At 34.1% G+C, this 27,319-nt stretch overlaps 1 protein-coding gene across 2 annotated transcripts in view; it reads left to right on the forward strand.

Annotated features, from left to right (window-relative positions):
• DPP10 (dipeptidyl peptidase like 10) overlaps positions 1 to 27,319 on the forward strand; it is a 747,248-nt gene that overhangs the window by 625,065 nt on the left and 94,864 nt on the right. For both annotated transcript variants that reach the window (XM_081579273.1, XM_081579274.1), the window contains 2 exons: positions 3,828 to 3,925; positions 12,361 to 12,484. In XM_081579273.1, the coding sequence (XP_081435399.1) occupies positions 3,828 to 3,925; positions 12,361 to 12,484 (222 nt within the window). The remainder of the gene's footprint in view (positions 1 to 3,827; positions 3,926 to 12,360; positions 12,485 to 27,319) is intronic.

The raw sequence follows: 27,319 nt of genomic DNA on the forward strand, positions 1-27,319 counted from the left end.
TTTCAGTAATGCATAGAATTCAACTAAATTGTGCTTCAAATTAAACTACATTAAAATGAGTGCAGCAAATACCCAATGTGGTCAGATTTCTAATGAAATACTTACACTAAACAAATATATTTGTATTTTACTTAATTCAGCATGATTCAGAACTCATAAAATACCCTATCATTAGCAATTCAGCACAAAAAAGATACACAGTTATATCTCAATAACCTCAGGTTAATCTTCTTAATAAAACATTATCTCATTTAATGACAATTTGGTTGCCAGTAAAATAAGGTTAATTATTATTGAGGTTTGTGTTTCAGAATCATAGAGGGAGGATTCTGTGGATTTTCAGTCTTTGTAGCAAATTAACTATAAAAGCCCAATAGATGAACTCCTCTAATTTGCAAACTATTGAAGCAATTCAAATATTAAAAGGTACAAGTGCATTTGCAATGTGCACTTAATTTCAAAACTCCATGGAAAGAAATCAAATTGAGATTATAGAATTCTAAACAGCTGAATTTTAGAAACAGCTTAATGTTTGGTTTTGGCCACATGGAAGCTAACTGGAATATCAGTTATCCTTACAGTCTTATAGATCAGAAAAAAAAAAAAAAAAACTGCCTTGCTGCTGCTGCTAAGTCGCTTCAGTCGTGTCCGACTCTGTGAGACCCCATGGATGGCAGCCCACCAGGCTCCCCCGTCCCTGGGATTCTCCAGGCAAGAACACTGGAGTGGGTTGCCATTTCCGTCTCTGATGCATACAAGTGAAAAGTGAAAGTGAAGTCGCTCAGTTGTGTCGAACTCTTAGCGACCCCATGGACTGCAGCCTACCAGGCTCCTCCGTCCATGGGATTTTCCAGGCAAGAGTACTTGAGTGGGTTGCCATTGCCTTCTCCAAAACTGCCTTAATATATGGTAATAACTACGTATATTTTCAACAAAGTATGTCATAAAATTATGCATCATTGATAAGAGTTCATAAAAACTGATCAGATTTAATGTAATTTGTCATTTTCTTTAATCTGTTTACTGAAAGATTAAAAAATATAAACACAGTAAAGAAAAAACTAGAAAAATCAGTGTCTAACCATTATATTTAATTCATGAGTTAATTATTTAAGTAAATGTATACTATTTTGGACACCTTTGTAAATCATCGTTTTTGTTAGTCCATATAACAAAAGTATGATATGGTTGTTTCCCACAGAAACAAAATCTATTTTGACTCAAAACTTCTGTGACATATTCTCAGAGAAACATTGTCTCATTTTTGATAAAATGAAATAATACTTTAGAATCTTTCATGTCCTATCCAAGGTCCATATCCAGTAAATAACAGTCAAAATTTGAACCCAGGTTTCTCTGATTTGTAAACTGAACCAGTTCTCGAAATGTAGCCCTTTTACTAGTAGTATCAGCCGCATCTGGGAAATTATTTGAAGTGCAAATTCTCACATCCCATCCAGACATTAGAAATGCTGCAGGTGGAGCTCAGCAATCATAGGTTTAATAAGCTTTCCAGGACCTCTGGATGATTTTCATGAAAGTTCACCTTTAATAACTGCTGAGCAGTAATATTTATCTATATGCAGATATATGCACATATTAATATATCAGTGTTTTGTTAACATTTGCATATTAATTATGATTATCCAGGAATCTTGTTAAATCCCAGGTTCTTAGATCCACACCCCAAGATTCTGATTCTGGGTATGAATATAAATCCAGTTGGGGCCCATGAATTTGTATTTACAAAATTCTCATTTATTCTGCTGGCTAATGAATAGCGTTTTGAATGACATTGCTAAATACTGTGTCCCTTCTCTAAATTTTAGCTTATTTGATCAAGCTAAAGAAATGATTAGACTCAAAAAATACAGAGAAAGACCAAGACTTTCAGGGCAGAACATGGCAATTTAATTAAAACAAAAGTGATGTGAAAAAGAGTTCCTAAGGGAGGAAGAAGGGTATATTGCTCAAGACAGAGGAACCTAGGCACTGGAGAGTTTTAGAATAAAGAGCTTTACAAAATTTGACACCAGAGGCTTCTCTGTGAGGCAAGTTCATAGCTTATTTTCCAGGAAGCCCTTTATCATATGAACCATTTTCATAATCTCTGTTTATGGTCACCACATTTCTAAAATGAAAGCTTTACCAGACTCCTTTCTTTGGATCAAACTCCTGACTTCTGTGCGATACACGTCCACAGATGTACTAGTCACTTTTTTTAAATGAAGACTTCCTTTTTTCAGAGCAGTATAAGATTCACAACAAACTTGAGGGGAAGGAAGATATTTGTGCCGTATATATCCCCTTCTGCCACTCAGCATCCCCCACTAGGGTTGTACGTTTGATACAACTGATGAAGCTCCATTGACACATTATACTCACACGAAGTTCAGAGTTTGCATTATGGTTCAACCTTGGCTCATGTATTCTGTGGATTTGGACGGATGTGTAATGAAAGATACAGAGTATTTTTCTCTGCTCTACAAATCCTCTGTTTCTTCATCTATTCATCCCTCCTCCCTCCCCTCCATGCTCCTTATTTTTAATAAGTTAACAAGATATTCTTGAGGAGCTATTACTGATTGTTGGTGGAACACATCATGTTGCTTCTGGTCCTAATTTAACTCTGGGTTTTGTTAGTACCAATTCCTTGAATGTGAATCTTCATTATCTTTAAATCAGCTCTATTATTCTCCTTAGAGTATAATAAGGTCAGGTCTTTTAATTCAGCTCACTTTTAATTTCCTCGTCCTTCTTTGTATATCTCATGTGGTCTTCTCTTCACAAAGCAGCTAGACCACAATGATGGTATTGTGTGTTTTTTAGAAACACATTGATCTACAAGTAGTCAGTTGATTCTATTAATTATTTATTCATACAAACATTCTTTCATTCATTCATCCAACATACTTGTGATACATTGATGTAAGTTCCCAGGTCTGCTCCCTAAAAGTTCACTTAGATGATGATTGCCTAGGAATGAACTGAAGCAAAACTAGAGCAGTCAAGAGCATCCTGGGGTTAAATACTGGTTCCCTTAGTTATTGGATGCTTCACCTTGAACAATTTGGTTAGCTTCTCCATCTGGGAAATGGTTTTAAGTAGGTCTTAGGACTGTAGTAGGAACATACAATAAGATAATTCATGTGGTGCTTTAACACACAAGAGGAGCCAGAAACATACTAACTGCTATACAGCCTAGTAACTATTTCACAAATTTTGATTTAATAGACTCAAATTATAGTTTCTTACCACTATTTTTCTAGTCTTCAAGCTAGGTGCATAGTGAGGGCAATCTGCTCCATCCTACATCCTAAGGGAATTTACACCTCATTTTAGTATTCGTTATAATTTAAAAGAAAACATGTGATGACTAATGCATGGAATAAATTAGGTATTGTGGAATTTTAAGCACCAGGATTTAATGTTTTCTTTTTTCTTTCTTCTTCCTCTTCTTACTTTTAAATTAACGAAGCTCTCTTCCCTTTGCATTTCACGTCCTATAGTGTGAGTTTTTTGTAAAGCCAGCCACTCTAGTGTCATTCTAGGGGAAGAACACAGTAGTACTGCCTAATAAATAAAGTCATCATGATTTTCTATCACCTTTAATTGTCTGACTAAAATGCTTGAGAAGCAGCAATCTACAAAAACAATTGAAAGCAATCAAGTTGTTGAATTTAAAATCATTTCTACTTCAGAGAAATTAAACGTTTTCCCCATTCTAACACAAAATTGAAAAAGAATCAAAATGCATTTTCTTTCTTTCTTTCTCAATATATTCTAATGCTTAATGTATTTGCATTGCAACTTTCATTTTCTCAAAGGCAGGTCAAGTGAACCCAACAATCAAATTATATGTTGTAAACCTATATGGACCAACTCATACTTTGGAACTCATGCCACCAGATAGCTTTAAATCAAGGTATGTAATTTCAATTTCACTTTTACCAGAAAATAGATCTATTAACTCCAATGATCATTTTGTTGCCATTTGGAGAGAGATGTGATCAGCTCAACAAATTCACTTGAAAATAAAACTGAGGTTGCCTCCATTAGTGTACGAATGAACTCATTCTGGATCTCTTCTTGTTCCCAGGAAGAATTTAGAGTTTTAGTGTGGTTACCAGCACCACAAAATGACTAAATATACTGATAGCAAGAATTAGATGTTCAGCAGGAGACATGTGTGAGAGAGATGCGGGCAAAGGATAACTTTATATTGAATTTTCTTCCTGAAAATGACTGCTCCGTATTTTTAAATGGCTCTCTTTAAAAGAGTACCATCTTCCTAAAATCTGTGTAATTTTCCAACTTTTTCCCTGTTAACTTGCCAATGATTCCCTAGCTTTGTTCTCCAGGCAGAAAAATTTAATGAGATTTTGCTTTAAATATCCTACCTAAGAATCCTGTTTATTTAAGCTTTAATAAGGACAAAAGAAATCCATCATATGGATCAAAAGCATCCTTTTAATATTAGTGAAATCTCCAATAACGGAACAGCTAATAAAATAATCATGTGGATTGTGAAATCCACAGTGATCTCAAACTTCTAAATTGACTTTTCAAATTTTTTAACCTAGTGAAAATTTACAACATCCCTGGAGATTTTACACTATGAGTGAGTGAAGTCGCTCAGTCATGTCCTACTCTTTGTGACCCCATGGACTGTAGCCTACCAGGCTCCTCCCTCCATGGGATTTTCCAGGCAAGAGTAATGGAGTGGGTTGCCATTTTCTTCTCCAGGGGATCTTCCTGACCATATATTTTACACTATATTGAATTATATAACCAAGCTTATAGTTTGTTTTTTTTTAATATCAAAAACAATTACAGTGTGACTGATTGAAGTTGAAATCCCACTTGGTGTTTCATTGACGTATTTGGGACATTTTCATCATATTTGGGATTTTCACAGATACTGCAGCCTTCAGTCTGTGGAAGCTTTTCCTACTTGAAGAGTTGTTAAAAATATATGTAATGCTTACACTGGAAAGGCCCTCATTAACTATCTAATATCGACTTTTCCTATTATTGATGGAAAAGATGAAGTCCAGAGAAAAAGTATGCTTGAGGTAGAATCTTAAGATTAGTTGGCAGGAGGGATAGAAAGTGAAGTAAAACATCTTTCAAGTTATAGAGCGTTTCATCTAGATTGTGATAAAAGACTTTTATCACAAAATTGACATATAGAATACAGTATAGTTGACCAAATCAGATGAAACTTCCACTTCTGAACTCAGTTTACCAGCGGTGAAAGTTTTACACATAAATGAAGCAATTATGAAAATTATTAATATTTTTTGTGATCTGTACTTTCTCTGATTTGTTTAGCACTCTGAACTAACAGAAAGGGCACTAGACTGGAGTGTTTGAGTCATATCTCTACTACCACTTTATTATATGACCTTGGATAAGTCACTTTATCTCTGGGCCTGAATGCCCTCATCTTAAAATAATAATTTCTAATTTTCATTAATTTTTAAAATCTTTAAAATGGAAGTCAATTTTATAATGTCCAGATTTCTTTCTTGATGCTATTACCTAAGAGTCTCTCTAATGAATTCACCAGATAGGACATAGCAGTGTCATCAAATGCAAAAATTTCTAAAGGTGGAATCAATTGTCATTATTAGAGTATTAGTTAAGCACATATCTTTTAATATTTGAGGTAAAATGTGATCAAGTTAGGTACCCACTGCAAAAAGATATTGCATATCTTTAAATGTTAGAAATCCAATATATAGAAATATAGAATTGTATACTAGATCCCTCTAAGAATGAAGACGCATCCTATGAAGAAAAAGTTCTTAAATGTAATTCAGGTATGTTGTTTTAACAATAAATTTGATCTACATTTGTAAGAGTCAGGTAATACCTTATCTACACAATGTATGTAGCATGTTAGCATGTTTTGTTTTTTTTTCATAAATATATAACTTGGAGTAGGAAATGGCAACCTACTCCAGTATTCTTGCCTGGAAAATCCTATGGACAGAGGACCCTAGGAGGCTATAGTCCATGGGTTTGCAAAGAGTTGGACACGACTTAATGACTAAACAACAACACAACAATTATATAGCTGCCATTTGTTACATGTGAATTGCACCAAAGTGTATGATTTACTCTTTTTGTTGGAAAACTCAAGATAAAAGTTTACTTCAAAATGGTGTTTTCAAATATTCCCTGTGCTTCAGTTTTCATGTTTCCTTATGCATTTCCTTATTCATTTATTCCTGATGAACACTTTAGTCCAAGTTCCTATCACCTATATTTAGCCTCTTTGAGCACAGGTGTTACTTAAATGGGTCTAAAAACACACAAGCATGAACAACATAGAAATATATCTATGGTGCAAATCAAAGAATGCTACATTTATCTGCACATCAAAGGGAAATTAATCTCATACTTTCTCTTGATTTTGTTTTAGGATTTTCAGTATCTATAATAGTTAATACTCAGTACTTTCAGTTCAGTTCAGTCGCTCAGTCATGTCCGACTCTTTGCGACCCCATGAATTGCAGCACTCCAGGCCTCTCTGTCCATCACCAACTCCCAGAGTCTGCCCAAACCCATGTCCATCGAGTCGGTGATGCCATCCAACCATCTCATCCTCTGTCGTCCCCTTCTCCTCCCGCCCCCATTCCTACCCAGCATTAGGGTCTTTTCCAATGAGTCAACCTTTCGCATGATGTGGCCAAAGGATTGGAGTTTCAGCTTCAACATCAGACCTTCCAATGAACACCCAGGATTGATCTCTTTTAGGATGGGTTGATTGGATCTCCTTGCAGTCCAAGGGACTCTCAAGAGTCTTCTCCAACACCACAGTTCAAAAGCATCAATTCTTCGGCGCTTTAGCCATATGGAAATTTTCTAGAAAACTATTGTGCCCTCCCTGGTTAGATACACATTTGAGATCTAAGAGTTATCATTTTTCATAATTTATTGGTCAGGGTTCTGAAAATTAAAAAGATGACACACTCAAGAAGAGCAATTGAAATGCATTAATTAAGGGACCTTTAGCAAAGATACGGGAAAGATTAAAAGAAAACTCACAAGGGATGGGAATGCAACAAAAGAGTCTGCAATAGCAGAAAGCTTTTACTGCCCCAGGACTGAAGGAACAAGGGGCAGGCTTACTTAAGAAGCCTGAAAAGGCCTGTAGCAAAAGAACAGGATGGACCAGCAGAACCAGCCTACAGGTAGAACAATTCAGTCATTGCCAAACCAGACCCTAATGGGGGGTGAGTGTCCAGAGAATGAAACTCTGAATCCTCTCCTCTAAAGCTTTGAGTTCCTCCAGAGGTCTCTCTTGGGCTAGGGAACCTGGTGGTAGAGTTCAGGCTCTGGAAACGGTGGGGGTTAGAGCAAGGGACAAATTCCAGACTAGATCTGGCAAATGGAGAATATTCAATGCAAATGATTTAAGGATAGTGTTGACCTTAAGAAATGTATCATGGTTATTACTTTAGGGGTGAGTTGGAGATTTCCACCAGGATACTCAATAATTTATCTGAAGCCAAGTGAACAGTTATTCTGTCTGTTTCTGGTTCTGTTTCTGTCCCTGTCTCTTTTTCTCTGTCTTTGTGTATGTATGGGGTGTGTGTGTGTGTGTGAGTGTGTGTATGTGTGTGTGTGTGTGTTTCAGTCTCTCACTCTCTTTCTCTCTCTCCACACACATGAACACACACAGACACACACACAAGCATATGCATACATGATGATTTATCTTAATATTATTTGTGCTTTTCCTGAAAACTTGCCATATTTTTCTCAAATGCATTGTAGATTATGTAACTGTTTCAACTGCATCAGTGTCTTTTGGACGTGGAGTTTCAGTTTCAGTTCAGTCGCTCAATCATGTCCGACTCTTTGCAACCCCATGAACCACAGCACGCCAGGCCTCCCTGTCCATCACCAACTCCCGGAGTCCACCGAAACCCATGTCCATTGAGTTGGTGATGCCATCCAATCATCTCATCCTCTGTCGTCCCCTTCTCCTCCTGCCATTAATCTTTCCCAGCATCAGGGTCCTTTCAAATGAGTCAGCTCTTCGCTTCAGGTGGCCGATGTATTGGAGTTTCAGTTTCAACATCAGTCCTACCAATGGAGTTTACCCTAGGTGATACTTTGTGCTGTGTGCTGAGTCGCTTAAGTCATATCCAACACTTTGCAACCCCATGGACTGTAGCCCACCAGTCTCTTCTGTCCATGGGGATTCTCCAGGCAAGAATACTGGAGTGGGTTGCCTCCAGGGGATCTTCCCAACCCAGGGATCTAACCCAATCTCCCGCATTGCAGGTGCATTCTTTACCATCTGAGTCACCAGTGAAGCCCTTTGTAGTGCTTTAGGTATCCTTTATAACTTATTTTCCTTTATCTGTCTTCCCAATCTTATTTGCCATGGTATTCTTAAATCATTCAAAACTAACAAAAACTCTTTATTTTTGTAACTGTTAGATATATGAGTGTGTGCTTAGTTGCTCAGTTTTGTCCAACTCTGCGACCCCATGGACTGTAGCTTGCCAGGCTCCTTTGTCTATGGGTTTTCGCCAGGCAAGAATACTGAAGTGGGTTGCCATGCCCACCTCCAGGGGATCTTCCCAATGCAGGGATTGAACCCAGGTCTCCCGCACTGCAGGTGGATTCTTTACCATCTGAGCCACCAGGGAAGCCCAGTTATTAGCCCCATTAGATATATAAATATACAAATTAGTTTATTGGTACCAACATTAGTGGCAATATTTCCATATTTATTAGGTGCAGTATTCCCATAGATGTTGGCGAATTTAGGTATGAACTTAAAAATATATAATTAACTTTTAGAGTAAATATTTTTATAATAATGAATCATGTAGATTTTTCTACAGGGTAGCGAATTGTCACACTGTTTTGGAGAAGTGATCGTCTCCTGGGTTCATTCATCTCTAGGCTGAAGAATAAAGATAATGGTTTATCTTTAGGTTCTCCTTACTCTCCATCTTTGACATTATTTTGTTTACCTGAAATCTTTCTTTTGTCATTCACCCTTTGTGACCCATGGTTTTCAGACTGTTTCATTCATGTGATGCTGTAAAACTGCCACTGTCACTCTGGGCTTAAAACTGCCATGCTTTTTCTTCCTATTTAACTGAAGCATGTCTAGTCTGCATCTCTTATTTTTCCAATGAATGTCTATGCCTTCCAAAAAATATAATTAATAAATGTATCTTTGTTAGGGAAATGACCCTTCTTACAAGTAATGCATATTTACTTTTAATAACAGAGGTCTACAGAGGACCTAGCTGTGAGTTAGTTATGAATGCCATCACAATACACTTACAGGCAGAGATCTTGGATTATCTGGAAGCACGTGAGCATATGTGCACAAAGATTGTTGTGACAAAAGGGAGTGATTGGACAGGAAGCCAGTGAAAATACAGGTGTGACTGCTAACACCCCTGTCTGCTGGTGATTCTGGCACACACACCCTTGTGAACATTTAGATCTCGTGTACCAGACCACTTCGCTAGTAGAAAGTCTTTCTTGACTTGCATGCAATCCCTCTAACCTGCTTGACTCTGTCTCTGTGGCTCAAGAGGACCAGAGAGATCCTTGAGGACTTCCTGGGTAATCCAGAGCCATGGAGACTAGGAACAAGTAGGAAAGCCAGTTAGAAGGAAAGGACCGTTTTGCTGGCCACTGGTTGTGGGACACCAGATCTAATGTATTCATGAGATGAAGTTCCAGGAAGACAGCCACATTTGCAGCAGGCAGGCCAGATAGTGTGGCATTTTCAGGTAAGGGCACGTCCTTACTTCCTCATTCAGAGGAACCCTAAATATTTATATACAAATTGAAGAAGTCCTTATGAATCATAAGGAGATGTGCACCTATGATCTTGAAACAAAGAAAGAAAAAATATGGGATGTGATCTTCCCTCCCTTTTTAGGTGTCAAGTTCCACTTTATCTTTCATTTTGGATATTTCCAACACTTTATCATGGAGATTTCAGTGGTTTGAAATTACCCCAATGGACTTTACAAGTTTTATTTTGTGGAGAACTCTAATCCTTATGAATATATGTACTAAAATATCTCACATAAGACTAAATTTTGCTTATGAACATAAGATACATTATGCACAAATGCACAAAATAATCATATTATTTGATTAAAGAGAAATGTAAGTGGTATGACTATAAGTAATAATTTTTAACTTTATTTTACACCTAAGTTAGTTTCCTTTTAAAAATAATTTATTCACCAGATTTGCACCAGTTGAATTTTGTTTTTAATTGAATTTTAATTGTTTGTATAAATAAAAATTTTCTTTTAAGTCAAGATTTCCTATCATAGGTAACAAATATAATTTATCAATATCTAGGAAAACATTGCAAATATGTTCTTAAAACATTTCACTTGAGGACTATTTTGAAAGGAAAAACACTAAAAATGACTATTTAAATTTTATTTGTTGTTCCTGTTGTTATCTATTTTAAAAATCACTCATATTAGTTCTCATTTGGCACTAAATATACTACCACTCACTTTAGTTAATTGAGACAAATTTCTGATCATTTATAAAATTCTTCTATGTGGCATTATTTTTTAATAAATATGGGCACTTTGATTTTGCAATCTATGATCAGTTGTTTGTAACAATCAAATTTGTTTTCCTTCATTCTTGAATGTTTATGCCAATTAATGATAAATATATATTATCTCAATTCAGCATTTTTTCCTGATTGATTATAGTATCCATTATCATTTTTCTCCATGCTAAAATGTCTAAGTGTTTCTTAAAAGCTGATGCTTATATATTTCCTTTTTAGTATTCACACTGCCAAACATGATAATACATGTAAAATAAATCAGTTTAAACAAAGCACAGTGAAAATGAACAAGATTATATATATATATATATATATATATATTTTTTTTTTTTTTAAGAATTACAAGTTCCATTGATTTGGCCAAAGATTAATCCTAAACCAGTTGCATATTTTATTCAAAGTTGCTTTGTTAACTTTATTTAGGGAACTTTATTCTATGACTTCACTGAGTTTCTAGGCAATTTTCATGGGGGACTCAGGTGGTAGTGAAAGCTACTGGATGTCTTGAAGTGATTATTGAAGAAGATATGGCAGGATTCACTGTATAACAAGTTATGCTTGTCCTTCCTCTGATATTTTCTTTTTGATGGGCTAACACATTTTCTAGAGATAGCACTAACTACTTAATAATGTTAGAAATGTGAGATTCAGGTAGCTGAGTGCCTAACCCACATGTGTCTAAGGACAGAAGGATTTTCTTTCTTAAGTGTTTTTCTTCTAAGTCATATAAAAATCTGATGGATTAATTTTAAGACAATATACATGGATGGCATTTTTCAAACCGTTTCTAAATCATCCCATATATTCTTAAACTGGGCAATTTTGTTATATTTTTCTTATCATAAATTGAATTATGGATGAATGCATTTGTTGCATGTGGATTGGGCGATTTTGTGATATATTATGTAAATTTCCAAACATAGGCTCTACAATGAAAAAAATATAAACTGTAAGGGAAAAAATATAACTTTCCCCAATCTACAACCAGTCTGAGGACATCATAGTCATCATAATTAGCATCCGCAATGTACCAAAATTTCAGTAGCCTTTCATCTCTCTCCATTTGATTCTTTGTATGCTTCAAACTTTTTAAAATAAATAAGCTAGAAGAGCAATATTGTAAGAAGTATTATGAATAAGATTGAGAGTGGCCCTTGTCCCACAAGCAAAAAGACCAAAACAAACTATTCATGACTCTGTATCTCAAGTCCCCATGGATAAAGTGAGATGACATGGAAGTCATACCTAAGAAATAATTATTAAATCAATAATAAGATTTGCCTTTTAATTTATTATTGAATATTTTTGAAAAAGTAAAATAGAATATAGCTTAGAAAGTTTTTACTTATTTTGCACATATGTTAGTACTGTACTATTCAACAGAAAATAACAAATTATTTATAAAGGTGTAGCATTTTGATTATTTTTATTTTTCTAAAAATGCTCCTTCTGTGAAATCATTCACTTTTAACATTATTCTCAGATTTTCTGTATATTTGTAAATGTGCATATGTTTACATATATATGTATACACATAATTTGTGTTTATATATGTCAATACTTGAAGAAGCACATGTATATGTATGTATATATATATATATGTATATATATATATATACATATAGATAGATAGATAGATAGGTTAATGTGATATTACATCCTTATAGTGTTTCCTTTATTCTGCATATAAAAAAACAAGTGTAATTTTTGTAACTATGCAGGTTCTCTGGCTCTAAATGCAAATTCTAATTTTGTTTCCAAACTAGAGAATACTATATCACTATGGTTAAGTGGGTAAGCAACACCAAGACGGTGGTCAGATGGTTAAATCGACCTCAGAACATCTCCATCCTCACAGTCTGTGAGACCACTACTGGTGCTTGTAGCAGAGTGAGTATAATTTGCTTTCCTTTATGCTTAAAATAAAATCATTTATGCTACCCCTCAAAGGAAAATTAAACAGTCATTTGTGCAAAGACTTCAATATTTAACTCCAAAGATAGAAGAATAGTCATTCTAGTAACAGTGTATACTTTAATTCATATGTCTTCCATACTTTGAAGTAAGAAATACAGATGATAAACCAAAGAGAATAAACTAGGCTTTAAAACGATGAATTCTTATATAATATAAAAGATATTCCAAGCTTCGTTAGTTTCACTCTCAAATATGAGCTTTCTCTCTACATTTTGACAGTGATTAACTTGAGAAGATGGGATGTTTCTTTTCTGTCTTTTTTAAACACACTCCAAAATATTCAGTGTTTTTCTCTAGTTCAGATTAGTCTTCTAAAAAAGTGTCTCTGCCTTTAAATTAATTGAAAATGGTAAAAAAAAAAAAAGATTCTTGAATATCTTTTGAAAGTATACTGTATTTCAATTCTATAATCATATTTTATAAAATATTCAATAGATTCTATATAGTTTTTAAGATCCTTAATAAAGGAGATACTTTAGTAAGTTTAAATTGTTATAATACATATTTGGTACTTAGTAAAGAATTCTCAATTATTTAACAACAGAATTTTCAGACTTATGCTTCTGGATATGATGAAGTAAATGTTGCCAGCCTAGTATCTCTACAGCAATCAATTATAAAACTTTACAAAATACATTAAACAACTATAGTCAGATGATGGACAATAAGACAATTGAGACATGAAAGGTGAAATAAACCTGTAGTTTCCTACTGGTGACACATTTGAGGCCACAGTGTAAGGTAATGGCATCCAAGAAAAGCACAACTGATCCATTAAGACAGGGAAAATTAGTTTGAGGCTATTGTGGTGGCTGAAATTTGCAGGACAAGTACCACAGGATGGGAGCTATATAGGAAAGAACTTCAGCAAAATATGTAAAGGATCTCTTAAGTCTTTATCTCAGTACTTAGCCATGTAAGTACAGGGCCTATCTCAGAAAGAGAAGCAAATAGAGAATATGCAAGTTGCAGAATGCTTGGAGACTTTGGAGCAATGAACAGCAAAAATAAAGATCTTTCAGTAAAAGCCCTGAGTTCAACTCAGAGCCCAGAAAGAAAATGTATTAGGAATAAAGCTATTGTAAACTTCTAATAAACCTTCAAATTAAACCTTGAAGGAATCGAGTTCATTTGCTTGTGAACTAGCTGCCTGACAGAACAAAGTCTACTCTTCAAAAAAAATAAAAATGAATTCTAAAAACTTAGCATTCATGTATCAATCATATAATTAAAATATGCTGTATACATAGAAACAGAAAAGATAACTCACCCACCTCCACAAAAATAAGTAGCAAACTTACAAAGGATGTAGATATTGGAATTAACAAACATACTTAAAAAAAAAAAAAGGTTTTACCTGTTTTTTTATTTAAAAAATTAAAGAGTGGCTATAATTAGTAAACAGATGAAAAATCTCAATAGCTAAATAAAAACTATGAAAATAGAACAATGGAATTTCAGGGACTGAAAAATACAGTGTCTGAAATTAAAAATTGCTTGGATGAAATTATCAACAAATTAGATTCTGTTATAGTAAGGGAAATAGAAATAATTCAAAAAAAATTCCTAAGAGAAAAAGGCTGGGAAACAAATGAACAAAACCTTAATTACCCATAAAGCAATATAAACTGGTATATATGTTAAATTATATATATATAGAAGGCAAATTTTGAGATATTGGGGCAGAAAATATATAAGAAACACTGACTTAAATATCTCAAATTTGATGAAAAACCATTAATCCATATATCCAAGAAATTAGCAAATCTCAAAATAAAGATAAAATATGTCATCACATACTATCTAAATTATTTCAAACAAAAGATTAAGAAAAAAAAATAAGTATCCTGAGAGAAAAAGCACGTTACATATTGTGAAATATAATGATGAGTAATACTTCTGTCTCACCAGAAACAATGCAAACCAGAAAGCAATGGAAAGACATTGTTAAAGGACTGAAGGAAAAAATGTATCAAACTAAAAGTCTACATCCTATGAAAATACCCTGCAAAAATGAAGACAAAAGATGATAGATTCAGACAAATAGGAACTGAGATGGTTCATCAAAAGTAGATCTGCAGGAAATAGAGTTATTTAGGCTAAAACACATGATATCAGATGAAAACTCAGATCAAAATTAGGGAAGTAGAAGTGCCAAATATGATAAATGTGGGAGTAAAATAAAATACATTCTAGTTTTGAGCTTTTCAAAAAAGTATTAGAGAAATGAAAGTTTTAATATTAATAGAATAATTTAATAATGATACAGTGTCAATTGATTAGGAAGATATAACAATTCTAAGTACCTGTATATCTAATAATAAGAATTCTAAATACATAAGCAAAATTTATAATACAAAGCTGACAAAGCTAAAGAAGAACTAGAAAGAAATATACTTAGGGACTTAAATATCATTTTCAGTGTATTTGAAGAAATGAGTAATCAAAAAGTCCATAAATATAATAAAGGATTCAGATAATACTAACAAGTTAAATTGATATTTAGGAAAATTTCATTCAATGACTATATAATCAATAGTCCTTTTGAGTACAAAGGAAATATTCACAAGTCTCAAAATGCAGAAGCTGAAATCAAGCAGAGTATATTGTTGGACTACAAGAGAATTAAATTAGAAATTGGTAACACTGGAGAAGAGTATGGCAACCCACTCCAGTATTCTTGCCTGAAGAATCCCATGAACGAAGGAGCCTGGAAGGCTACAGTCCACAGGATCAAGCAGAGTCAGATATGACTGAAGCAACTTAGCATGCCTGCAACTAAAGAATATTTGGAAAATATTTGAAAATTTAAAAAATGCTCCTAATAACTCTTAAGTTAAAGGACAAATCACAAAAAAAATTTAGAATTCAAGCACAATGAAAACGTAACTTGTCAAACTCTTGTTATGTGGATGAAGAAAATGATATATATTAAAATGGAGTTTGTATCTTTAAATGCTTATATTAGAAAAGGAAGAAGGTATTCAATCAATGATACAGCTCTAAGTTATGAAGCTAGAGAAAGAAGTATAAATTTAGTTCAAAGCAATTAGAAAGAATAAAATATAAAAATAAAATCACAAATTAATTAAACACAAAACAATCTATAGAGAAAATTGGTGAAAGCAAAAATTCTTTTTAAAAGATGAAAAACCTGATGAATCCTTATGTGTAGTGATGAAAAAAGAAACACCTCACAAAATGCCAGTTTCAAGGTGAAAGAGTCCCTGTGGATATATTGAGGGCATTTTTCACAGAATTAGAACTAATAACTTTCAAATTTGTATGAAAAGACATTAAGGCCTCCAGACAGCCAAAATAATCTTGAGAAAGAAGAACAGAGCTGGTGGCATCACACTTCCTTGACTTCAGATGATACTACAAAGCTACAGCAATCAAACCAGAATGGTATTAGCACACACCAGACATGATCAGTGGAATAGAATAGATAGGCTGGAAAGAAACCCACACACTTAAGGTCAATTAATCCACAGCAAAAGAGGCAAGAATATATAATGGAGAAAAGACAATCTCTTCAGCAAGTGGTGGTGGGGAAAGCAACATATAAAAGAGTGAGATTAGAACATTTCATCACACAGTATACAAAAATAAACTCAAAATGGATTAAAGACCTAAATATAAGGCCTGAAACCCTAAAACTCCTAGAAGAAAACATAGGCAGAACACTCTTTGGCATAAATTGTACCAATATTTTTTTTTAATGTCTCCTAAGGAGAAAGAAATAAAAACAAAATTTTAAAAATGAGATCTAATTCAACCTAAAATCTTTTGCACAGCAAAAGAAACCATTGACAAAATAAAAAGATCATCTGGTACATGGGAGAAAGTATTTGCAAATGCTATGACTCACAAGGGGTTAATATCCAAAATATACAAACAGCTCATAAAAGTTAATATATTAAAAAAAAAAAGCCTGATTAAAAATTAGGGAGAAGGCCCCAATAGACAATTTCCAAAAGAAGACCTCCAGATGGCCAACAGACACATGAAAATGTGTTCAACATTGCTAATTATCAGAGATATGCCAATCAAAACCAAAATGAGATATCATCTCACACCTATCAGAATAGCTATTAGAAAAAAAAATGTTCAGGAGGATGTGGTGAAAAGCAAACACTTGTACACTGTTGGTGAGAGTGTAAATTGGTGTAGTCACTTGGAAAACAGTATGAGGTTCCTCAGAAAACTAAAAACAAAACTATGATATGACCCAACAATATACTCTTGTGTGTATATGTATCTATATGTATATGTAAAATCAAAACCCAAAATGCTAATTTGAAAATATACATGCATTCCATTCTTCATAATAACATTATTTACAATAGACAAGATAGGAAAAAAACCTAAGTTGCTTAATCAGTGTATATACACACAATGGAATTCTGCTCAGTCATAAAAAAACGAAATGATACCATTTGCAATAATGTGGATGGACCAGAAGGGTATTATACTTGGGGAAATAAATCAGACACAGAGAGAAAAATGCTGTGTATTATGTCTTATATGGGGATTCTAAAACATAAAACAAATGAGTGAATATAACAAAACAGAAATAGACTCATAGATATAGAGAACAAACTGGTGGTTACCAGTGGAGACAGAGAACTGAGAGGTGCAAACTACTATATATAAAATAAATAAGCCACAAAGATATATTGTACAGTACAGGAATATAGTCAATAATTTATAATAAGTTTAAATGGAGTATAAAAATTTCATAATACTATTGTGTACTTGAAAACTAATTTTGTAAATCAACTGTAACCTCAATAAAAAAAGAAAGTGGATATCATATAGTACAAATAAATATTTCAATGTAATAAATGAGTTGTATGCCATAAATTCTTGAGGATATGATATGAAAAAATATCATTCAAAAGGTAAAAATTATCAAAAATGACATATATGAAGAGGAAAAACATTGAAACAGTTTCATGTCAATTAGAGAAGTTGAATTCCATGATCAGAAATCTTCCCACAACAAAAACTCCAGGAACCAATGGCTTCAGTGATGGATTTCTTTAATGATTTAAGAAATAAAAGACATCACATATGTCATCAAGGTGGCAACATAGATCATTCCAGACTTTAGTCTCTCTCAGAAGACCAGAAGCAATATCCATATATAGGACACCAGTGTGAAAATCCTATGACATGGAGATGAGACTGAAGCACCCTCTGGGCCACAGAGACTGAAAGAAACCCATTAAAAAGATAATAGTGGCTACACTCTGACCACATAACTGCCCCCTCCCCTCAGGCCAGTATTGTGTGCCACACTGCCAGCTGTCTCTAGGCCTACAGTTTCTCCAGTGGAAAAAAGAGAGTCCAAGGTGGACATCTAGCTCCCCCAGAATTGTGATTTCTTCATGGAAGGCCCACTTGGGTCTTGCCTCAGCAGGATCAGGAAGGGGAATTTGGAGGATTAAGACCACTGGATATTGTGATAGAAAACGGTAGGGTAGAACTTATAGCAGTCATCTCTCAGATCTTGGCAGACATTTCATTTTCCTAGTGGTGCTCAAGTAGAAATTCAAAGTAGCACCTTTGCCATCTGTACAGCCAAGACAGTGATCCTATCCAGCCAGGGAACTAGGTGTGCAGTATTATCCGATTCAAGATCCCAAATAGCAAGCACAGTCAACATTGGAGCCTGCTCTGCAGCCCTGTAGAAAGAAGCTAGTTCATAGCTCTGTCTACTACTGAGTGCAGCTTAGGACTGTCTGATCAGGAAACCTACATTGCCCAGTGGCACCTGAGTAAGCAGCAAACACAGACAGTGGTTTGCCCTTCTGTAGATCCAAAGCCAATGCTTGTCTTGCCAGGGAGCTTGGTGCACAGTTTAGCCTGATTCAGTCTTTAAACAGTAGCCTTGCCAATCTTGGGTCCTGTTTTGTGGACTCACCCAGGTAGGGAAGCTAATTCATACTCTCACTCAATGCTAAATACAACCGCTAGCCCCACCGTTCGGTAACCAGTAAACCTAACCAGAGCACCCAGGATGCTGCATAACCCATCCTACATCCTCACTTACAGTGGCATTTGAACAGTACATCCACCCAGTTCTATACCCACCTACACAGCAAAACCACTGTTTCTGTCTTCTCAGGAAACTCATTGTTCAGATTTTCCTGATTTAGAGTCCCTTACAATGTGCTCTGTAGGCACTGGAGCCCATTCTCCAGTCCTCCATGGATAAGAAAGCTAATTTATAGCCCTGTCTACTATATTTCCCAATCCTGCTCACTAGGAAGTCTGATGGGAGCAATAGTAGAGCTCATCCTACAGTGAAGCTTGTACAGAAAATCAAGTAAGTCCTGTCTAACAACACATACACCTCAGAGATTCAGAAGTGGTTTTGTCCCCAAATAGACCCCAATAGCAAGCTTCATCTTCCTGGACAAGATGATAACAGCTGACCTGTCTAGATTCCCATCCTATCTCAACAATGGATGTATCATCGAGGGAATAAAGGTAATAGTTTATTTTAACAATGCTATAGATCAAGTGGAGTTAATAGATACATATGGAACACTCCCATGCAACAGCATCAGAATACACATTCTTCTCAGGCACACATGGAACTTTTTATAGGCTAGATTATATGTTATGCTACAAAATAAGTCTCAGCAAATTAAAGATTAAAGTCATGCTTTTTGTTTTCTTATCACAGTGATATGAAGCTAGAAATCAATACAGGAGGAAAATTGGAGAAAACATAAATACGTGAAAAGTAAACAAAATACTCTTGAACAACCAGTGAATCAAATGAAAAATAAGGGGGGAAATAGAAAAATATCTTGACTCAAACAGTAATGGAAACACAATATACAAAAACTTATGGAAATTATTTAAAGGTGTTCTAAGAAGAAAGTATATAGCTATTAACACACACATCAAGGAAATAGAAAGATGTCCAGAAAACAACATAACTTTTTATTTCAAATAACTAGAAATAGAATAAATTTAGCCCCAAATTAGCAGCAGGAAGGAAAAATTAAGATTATAGCACAAAAAAAATGAAATGGAGAGATGGAAAACAATACAATCAATTAATAAAACTAAGACCTGGTTCTTTGAAATATAAACAATTTTTGCAAACCTTTAGCCAGATTGGACAAAAAAAAGAGACAAGACTAATTAAAAAAAAAACATATATATATATATACACATATATGAAAGAGAGAACATAACAATTGACATAGATATTGCAGAAATACAGAAGTTCATAGAAGACAGCTATGAAAAATTACATGCCAATTTATTGGAAAACCAAGAGGAAATGGATAAATTTCTAAGAACATTAAACCTATGAAGACTGAATCATGAAAAAATAGAAAAGCTGAAAAGACCAATTACTGCTAAAGAGATTGATCAGAAATCAAAATCCTCCCAACAAAGAAAAGCCCAGAACCTGATGACTTCACTAGTGAAAATTACCATGTACTTAAAGAAGAATAAACACTAATCCTTTCAAACACTTTTCAAATGTCAAAAAGGAGGGGACACATTCAAACTCATTTTATGTGGCATGCATTTCTCTGATACTGAAGCTAGACAAAGATGCTGCAAGAAATAACAAATAAATGTAAAAGTTCTCAAAAAAATACAAGCAAATTCATTTCAGGAGCATATTAAAAGGATTATACACCATGATCAAGTGAAATTCTTCCCTCAGATGCAAGATGATTCAACACATACAAGTTAATAAGTGTGATACACAACATTAATAGAATGAAAGATAAAAATCATCTCAATAGATGAAATGTGTTTAATAAAATTCAACAGCCATTCATGAAAAAAAATTCTCAGCAAAGTGGATATAGAGGCAACATACCTCAACATAATGAAGTCCATATAACAAATGCGTAGATAACTTTAGACTCGGTGGTGAAAAGCTAAAATAAAAGCTTTTCCTCTAAGCTCAGGAAGATGAGGGTGCCCACTCTCACCACTCCTGTTTAACACAGTACAAGAAGCTTTTCAGATAAGAAAAAGAAATAAAAGGCATCAGAACTGGACAGAAAAAAGCAAATTTGCCTCTATTTGCAGATTTGATTTTATACATAGAAAATACTGAAAACTTAATTAAAAATCATTAGATGTAATCAATAAATTCAGTAAAGTTGCAGGACACAAAATCAATATATGTAATTCAGTACTGTTTCTACACAATAACAAACTATCAAAATAATTTAAAAAATGATTCCATTTACAATAGAATACATAAAATAAAATATTTAGGAATGAATTTATCTTAGGAGGTGAAAGATATTTGCACCAAAATCTATAGGGCATTGATGAAAAAAATGGAGAAAAAAAATGGAAAGATATCTTGTGTTCATAGATTGGAAAAAAATTAATATTGTCAAAATGTTCACCTATAGATTAAATGCTCTCTCAATCAGATTCCAATGGCATTTTTAACAGAAATAAAGAAAGGGATTATAAAATCCCTATGGACTCACAAAAGACCCTGAATAGCAGAGCAATCACATGAAAGAAAATCAAAACTGGAGTCATCATGCTCCCAGGTTTCAAACTATGCTTAAAAGTTATGTTAATTAAAACAGTATGACAGTGGCATAAAAAGACACATAGACCCACGGATCAGAATAGAGAGCCCAGAAATAAACTGGCACATATGGACTCAACTGCTGTTTGATAAAGGAACCACAAACATGCAATGGGAAAAGGACAGTCTCTTCAAGAAATGGTGCTGAGAAAACTGTATAACCACTGCAGAAAGATGAAATTGGACCCTATTACACCACTCACAGGAATTGAATTCAAATGGATTAAAGACTTATATGTGTGTGTGTGTGCTCAGCCATGTCAGACTCTTTGTGACCCCATGGACTGTAGCCCGCCAGACTCCTCTGTCCATAGAATTTTTCAGGCAAGAATACTGGAGTGGGTTGCCATTTCCTATTATGGGGGCTCTTCCCAACCCAGGGATCGAACCTGGCTCTCTTGGGTCTCCTGAATAGACAGGCAGATTCTTTACCACTGCACCACCTGGGAAGCCTAAAGACTTAAGTAACAGACCTGAAGCCATAGAAATCCTTGAAGAAAACAAAGGGGAAAACTTTCTTGACTTTGATCTTGGGATTGGATTCTTGGATATGACATCTAAAGCTCAGCAACAAAATAAATGTACAAATGTCAAATTAGAAAGCATCTGCACAGCAAAGAAAAAGGCAACAAAATGAAAAGCCAACCTAAAGATTCCAAAGGATATATTCAAATAGCCAAGTGCCCAGTATCTCTAATCATTAGGGAAATGCAAACCATAATGAGATATCACCTCTTACCTGTTAGAATAGTTGTCATCAAAAAGGAAACAGATAACAAGTGTTGGTGAGGAGGTGGAGAAAAATGAATCCTTGTGTTTTGTGGTGGGAATGTATGTTGGTATAGCCATAATGGGAAACAATAGGCAGATACTCAAAAAATTGAAAACAATTGTGATCCAACAATTCAACTTATAAATATATATCTGAAGGAAAGAAAATAATTATTTTGAAGAGATATTTGCACCCCCGTGTTCATTGAAGCAGTATTTATAATAACCAAAACATGGGGGAAAAAATGCAAGTATGCATCAGTGTCTGTGTGTGCTCAGTTGCTTCAGTCATTTTCGACTGTGTGACCTCATGAACTGTGGCCCACCAGGTTTCTCTGTCCATAGATTTTCCAGGCAGGAATACTGGAATGGATTGCTGTGCCCTCCTCCAGGGGATCTTCCTGACCCAGAGATCGAACCCAAGTCTCCTGCATTGCAGGCAGGTTCTTTACCACTTGAGTCATCAGGGAAGCCCATTCATCAGTGGATGACTGGATAAATAAAATGTTTATATATAAGTAATAATATCCAGCCATTACAAAGATATTTGTGACAACATAGATGGACCCTGAGGGCATGTATGCTACATAAAATAAGACAAATACTATATAATCTCATTTATATTGTACATATTAATAGAATCTAAAACAAACAAACAAAGTATGGAAAGAAAGATTTGTGCTTTTTAGAGTTGGATGTGCTTATTTGCTCAGTCATGTCCCACTCTTTGCAACCCCATGGTCCGTATATCGTCAGGCTCCTCTGTCATGGAATTTTCCAGGCAAGAATACTTGAGTGGGTTGCCATTCCCTTCTCCAGGGGGATCTTTCTGATCCAAGGATTGAACCTGGGACTCCTGCATTGTAGACAGATTCTTTACCGGCTGATGGGGGTAAGGAAATTGGGAGAAAGGGCTTAAAAGGTACAAACTGCAGTTAGTTCTGGGGAAGTAATGTACATCTTAATGAATATAGTTAAATACTGTATTGTATATTTGAAATTTTCTGAGAGAATCTTTAAAATTCTCATGACAAGGAGAAAATCTGTTAGCTATGTAAGTTGACAGATATTAACAAAACTTCTTTTATTGGTCATTTCATAATATATACATATTTCACATCATTGTGTTGTATACCTTAAACTTACGCAATGTTTTATGTTAATTATATCTCGTTAAAACTGGGGGAAAATGGATTTTTTTTTTTACCTTTTCTACATTTTCTAGAAAGTGGGAAAGAAAGAGAATTTCTCAACTTTATAAGAGAACATTGTCCTGTTACCAAAACTAGACAAAGATCTTAAAGAGATAACATTTCAGACTGATATCTGTTGTGGATATGTATATAAAACATTTTTAGCATATTAATATATCATTCTGGGGAATATAAAGAATAATGCATCTTGACTAAATATGTTTTTAGCCTGGAATTTAAGATTAGTTTATATTGAAAATCAATGTAATTCACTATTTTAACAGAAAAAAATAGAAAAACAAGTAAGCAATTATCTTAGATGAAGAAAAAGCAACTGACAAAACAAACATCCATTCGTGATAACTTTCAACATAAATGGAATAGAAAGTAATACCCTCATTCTGATGAAGGATACCCACAAAATAATCAACAAATATTATACTCAGTGGTGAAACATTATCCATGTTCACCTTAAGATCATCAATAAAGTAAGGATAGACAGTCTAACTCTACACATTAAATAAATATTAGGGACTCTAGTCAGAGTAACTTTCATGGAATATCTATCATGATGATTAGTAAGGAAGAAGTAAAATTATCTTTATTTGTAGATAATATTATTGTATAAACAAAATGTAATAAATTTACCAAAAATACTAGAATAGGTCACAATTCATAAGAGAATTTCTCAGCTTATTTTTATAAGTCAAAGCATCAACTTCAATTGTTTGTTCTGTTTCCTTACTATTATTCTTTTACTGTAAAAAACATTTTATTAATAATATAGGATACCACAGTTTTCTTAAGAAATGCTCACTGAATTATTCTAGGGTAAATGGATATGATACTTCAAAACTGCTGTCAAATTGTTTAGAAAAAAATTAAATTTCTAATTGATTTTGGAAAAAAATTAGATTTCTACTAGACTCTCAAATAGTTTAGAAACAGTAGAGAGATATAATAATAAAACAAATATAGCAAAATATAAATACATGAAGAATATGTCTAAGGGATAGGAAGATGCTTCTTGAACAGGTCTTTAAACTTGTCTGTAAGTTTACACATTTCAAAGAAAGATTTAAGAAGCAACAAGATATATTTTTAAGACTGGTAATATGATGATGGGGAAACAATGGAGATAGATGACAAATAGATGGGGAAACAATAGAAACAGTGACAGACTTTATTTTCTTAGGCTCCAAAATCACTGCAGATGATGACTGCAGCCATGAAATTAAAAGACACTTACTCCTTGGAAGAAAAGCTATGACCAACCAAGACATCATGTCAAAAAGCAGAGACATTACTTTGCTGACAAAGGTCTTTATAGTCAAAGCTATGGTTTTTCTAGTAGACATGGTATGATGTGAGTGATGGACCATAAAGAAGGCTGAACGCCAAAGAATTGATGCTTTTGAATTGTGGTATTGGAGAAAACTCTTGAGAGTCCCTTGGACAGCAAGGAAATCAAACCAGTCAATCCTAAAGGAAATCAGTCCTGAATATTCATTGGAAGGATTGATGCTGAAGCTGAAACTCTAATATGTTGGACACCTGATGCAAAGAACTGACTCATTGGAAAAGACCCTGATGCTGGGAAAGATTGAAGGCAGGAAGAGAAGGGGATGACAGAGGATGAGATGGTTGGATTGCATCACCGATTCAATAGACATGAATTTGAGCAAGCTCCTGGAGTTGGTGTTGGACAGGGAAGCCTAGGGTGCTGCAGTCCATGGGGTCACAAAGGGTCAAACATGACTGAAGGACTGAACTGAACTGATTGAATATTATGATGGAAAATAAAAATATTATTAAGATCTTTAAAACGTTGAATGCATACTAATATATTTAACAAAGAGAGGCAAAATCCTAATATTGAAAACTAACTCATTCCTGCAAGGCATTAGAAAAGACCTACATAAATAGAAGCTAAGCCACATACCTGTATTGAAAGACTTAATGTTGTAGATGTCAATTCTACTCAAACTGAACTGTAGTTTCAATACAATACCAATTAAAATCTCAGCAGACTTTTATGGTAGAAATAGAAAAGATGGTTTTAAAATGCATTTGGAAATGCAAAATACCTGACCAGCTAAATCAATCCAGTAAAAAAAGAAAGAAAGAAAATATTGGAGGAGTTGTACTACATGGTTTCAGGAATAACCAGAAAGCCAGAAACTGAGATTGTATTGGAGGAAGAGAACACACACACAAATAGATCAATTGTACTGAATAGTCTTTCCAGAAGTAGATCCATGTTTATATGATCAATCAATTTTCAACATAGGTGCCAAAACAATTCAATTGGGGGGAATGATGCTGCTGGAACTATCAATAATCAGATGGAAAATACAAGGATGGTTGACATTTCTTACACTATATTCTAAAACTAATTTGAGACACATTGAAGTCTTAAATCTAAGAGCTAGTACCATCAATCTTCTAGATGAAAAGATGGAATATAACTTCACTATGTTGAATAGACAAAGTAATCATTTACATCATCAAAATTAGAAACTTCTGATGAACAAAACAAAGCATATCAATACAATGACATTACAATCTGCAACTTGAAGCAGAATGCTGATATACTCAACAATATGAATGAATCGCAAACACGTGTGATGTGAAAGAAACCCCACACAAAAGAATATATAATACATGATTCCAGTTATCTGAGTTTCTAAAACAGGCAAAACTATCTGTGGAAAAAGAGTTTGTAGGAGTAGTTGTCTTTTGGAACCTCTGTGAAGGGACTTGAGGGAATGTGTTTGGAAATGTAAAATTCTCATTTCTTGATGGGAGGTAAATACATTTATCAAAACTCATCACATACACTTAAGATCTATACATTTTACTGTATGCAAATTATACAAGTATTTTTAAACATAATTTTTAAATGGACTGTAAAGGTAGAACTAAAGAGGAAAAAAGTTATCTGTGATTGCAAAGATTAGCATAGATGTGGCAACACAGTACAACAGATGAGCATCAGCCATTTACTTACTGGCTTTCACTGATTTTCTTTACATTAGCTTGTGTTTATTAGAAAATTTGTTTTAATTATCTTCTTCCATATGACTGGCTTATAGGCTGATCAAAATTTCATTACTTATTTGTTTAAGTGTTCTGGATGGTTTCTTAGTCAGTTGATTATAAAGACATTTACAAATTGTTCATGCATATTTTCTAGTTAGAGAAAACCTGTCAATTGTCTGTATAGGTAGGGATAATCTATATAGGCAAAATGCTTCAATAGAAAAGCTATAGGAACCCAATCATGTTCTAGAATTGATACCTTATTGATATTCTATTATATTTCTATTTAATTATGGAGTTAAAAAGATTTTACCTTCTACTGTAGTTGAAATAGTAAGACAAATAATTGCATGTAAAATTTTGGACCTTTGTGGATTGTAACAAAACTTTGTGACACTAATAAGCAGTGGCATTGATACATTATTTTTATTGAAGGATAATTGCTTTACAGAATTTTGCTGTTTTCTGTCAAACCTCAACCTGAATCAGCCATAGGTATACATATATCCCCTCCCTTTTGAACCTCCCTCCCATCTTCCTCCCCATCCCACCCCTCTAGGTTGATACAGAGCCCCTGTTTGAGTTTCCTGAGCCATACAGCAAATTCCTGTTGGCTATCTATTTTACATATGGTAATGTAAGTTTCCATGTTACTCTTTCTATACATCTCACCCTCTCCTCCCCTCTCCCCATGTCGTATCTGTGTTTTATAGATATTAAGGATGATTACTGTCAAAATATGAACAGGAAATCAAGGAATGATTCAGTTAGATTTTTTCTGATATATGTATATAAATTAAGAAAAAATCTATTTGAAGAGAAATGCCCTGAAAAGGGGAAATGATTAGTAGTTATGTAATAATTACTGGATTAATATGGATTTAAAAGGGCAAATTGGTAAAAACAAACTATAAATAAATAATTATTATTATCTATAATTTGAAATGATATAATTTTGCAGAGAGGTAAAATCTCTAATATATTCTGATTTAGTTTTCTCCATTTGAATACTTTTATTATAGAATCATTTTTTCAGAGAACTATAAGATATAAGTTACTACAGGTAAACAGCATGACTGAAATTTGCCTTCCTTGTATACACATATCAAATTGAGATTAGTCTAATTTTGCTTTTTGATATGT

Source organism: Giraffa tippelskirchi, chromosome 3 (assembly GCF_054371585.1).
Source record: "Giraffa tippelskirchi isolate mGirTip1 chromosome 3, T2T-mGirTip1v1.2.pri, whole genome shotgun sequence".
In the NCBI taxonomy this organism is placed as follows: domain Eukaryota; kingdom Metazoa; phylum Chordata; class Mammalia; order Artiodactyla; family Giraffidae; genus Giraffa; species Giraffa tippelskirchi.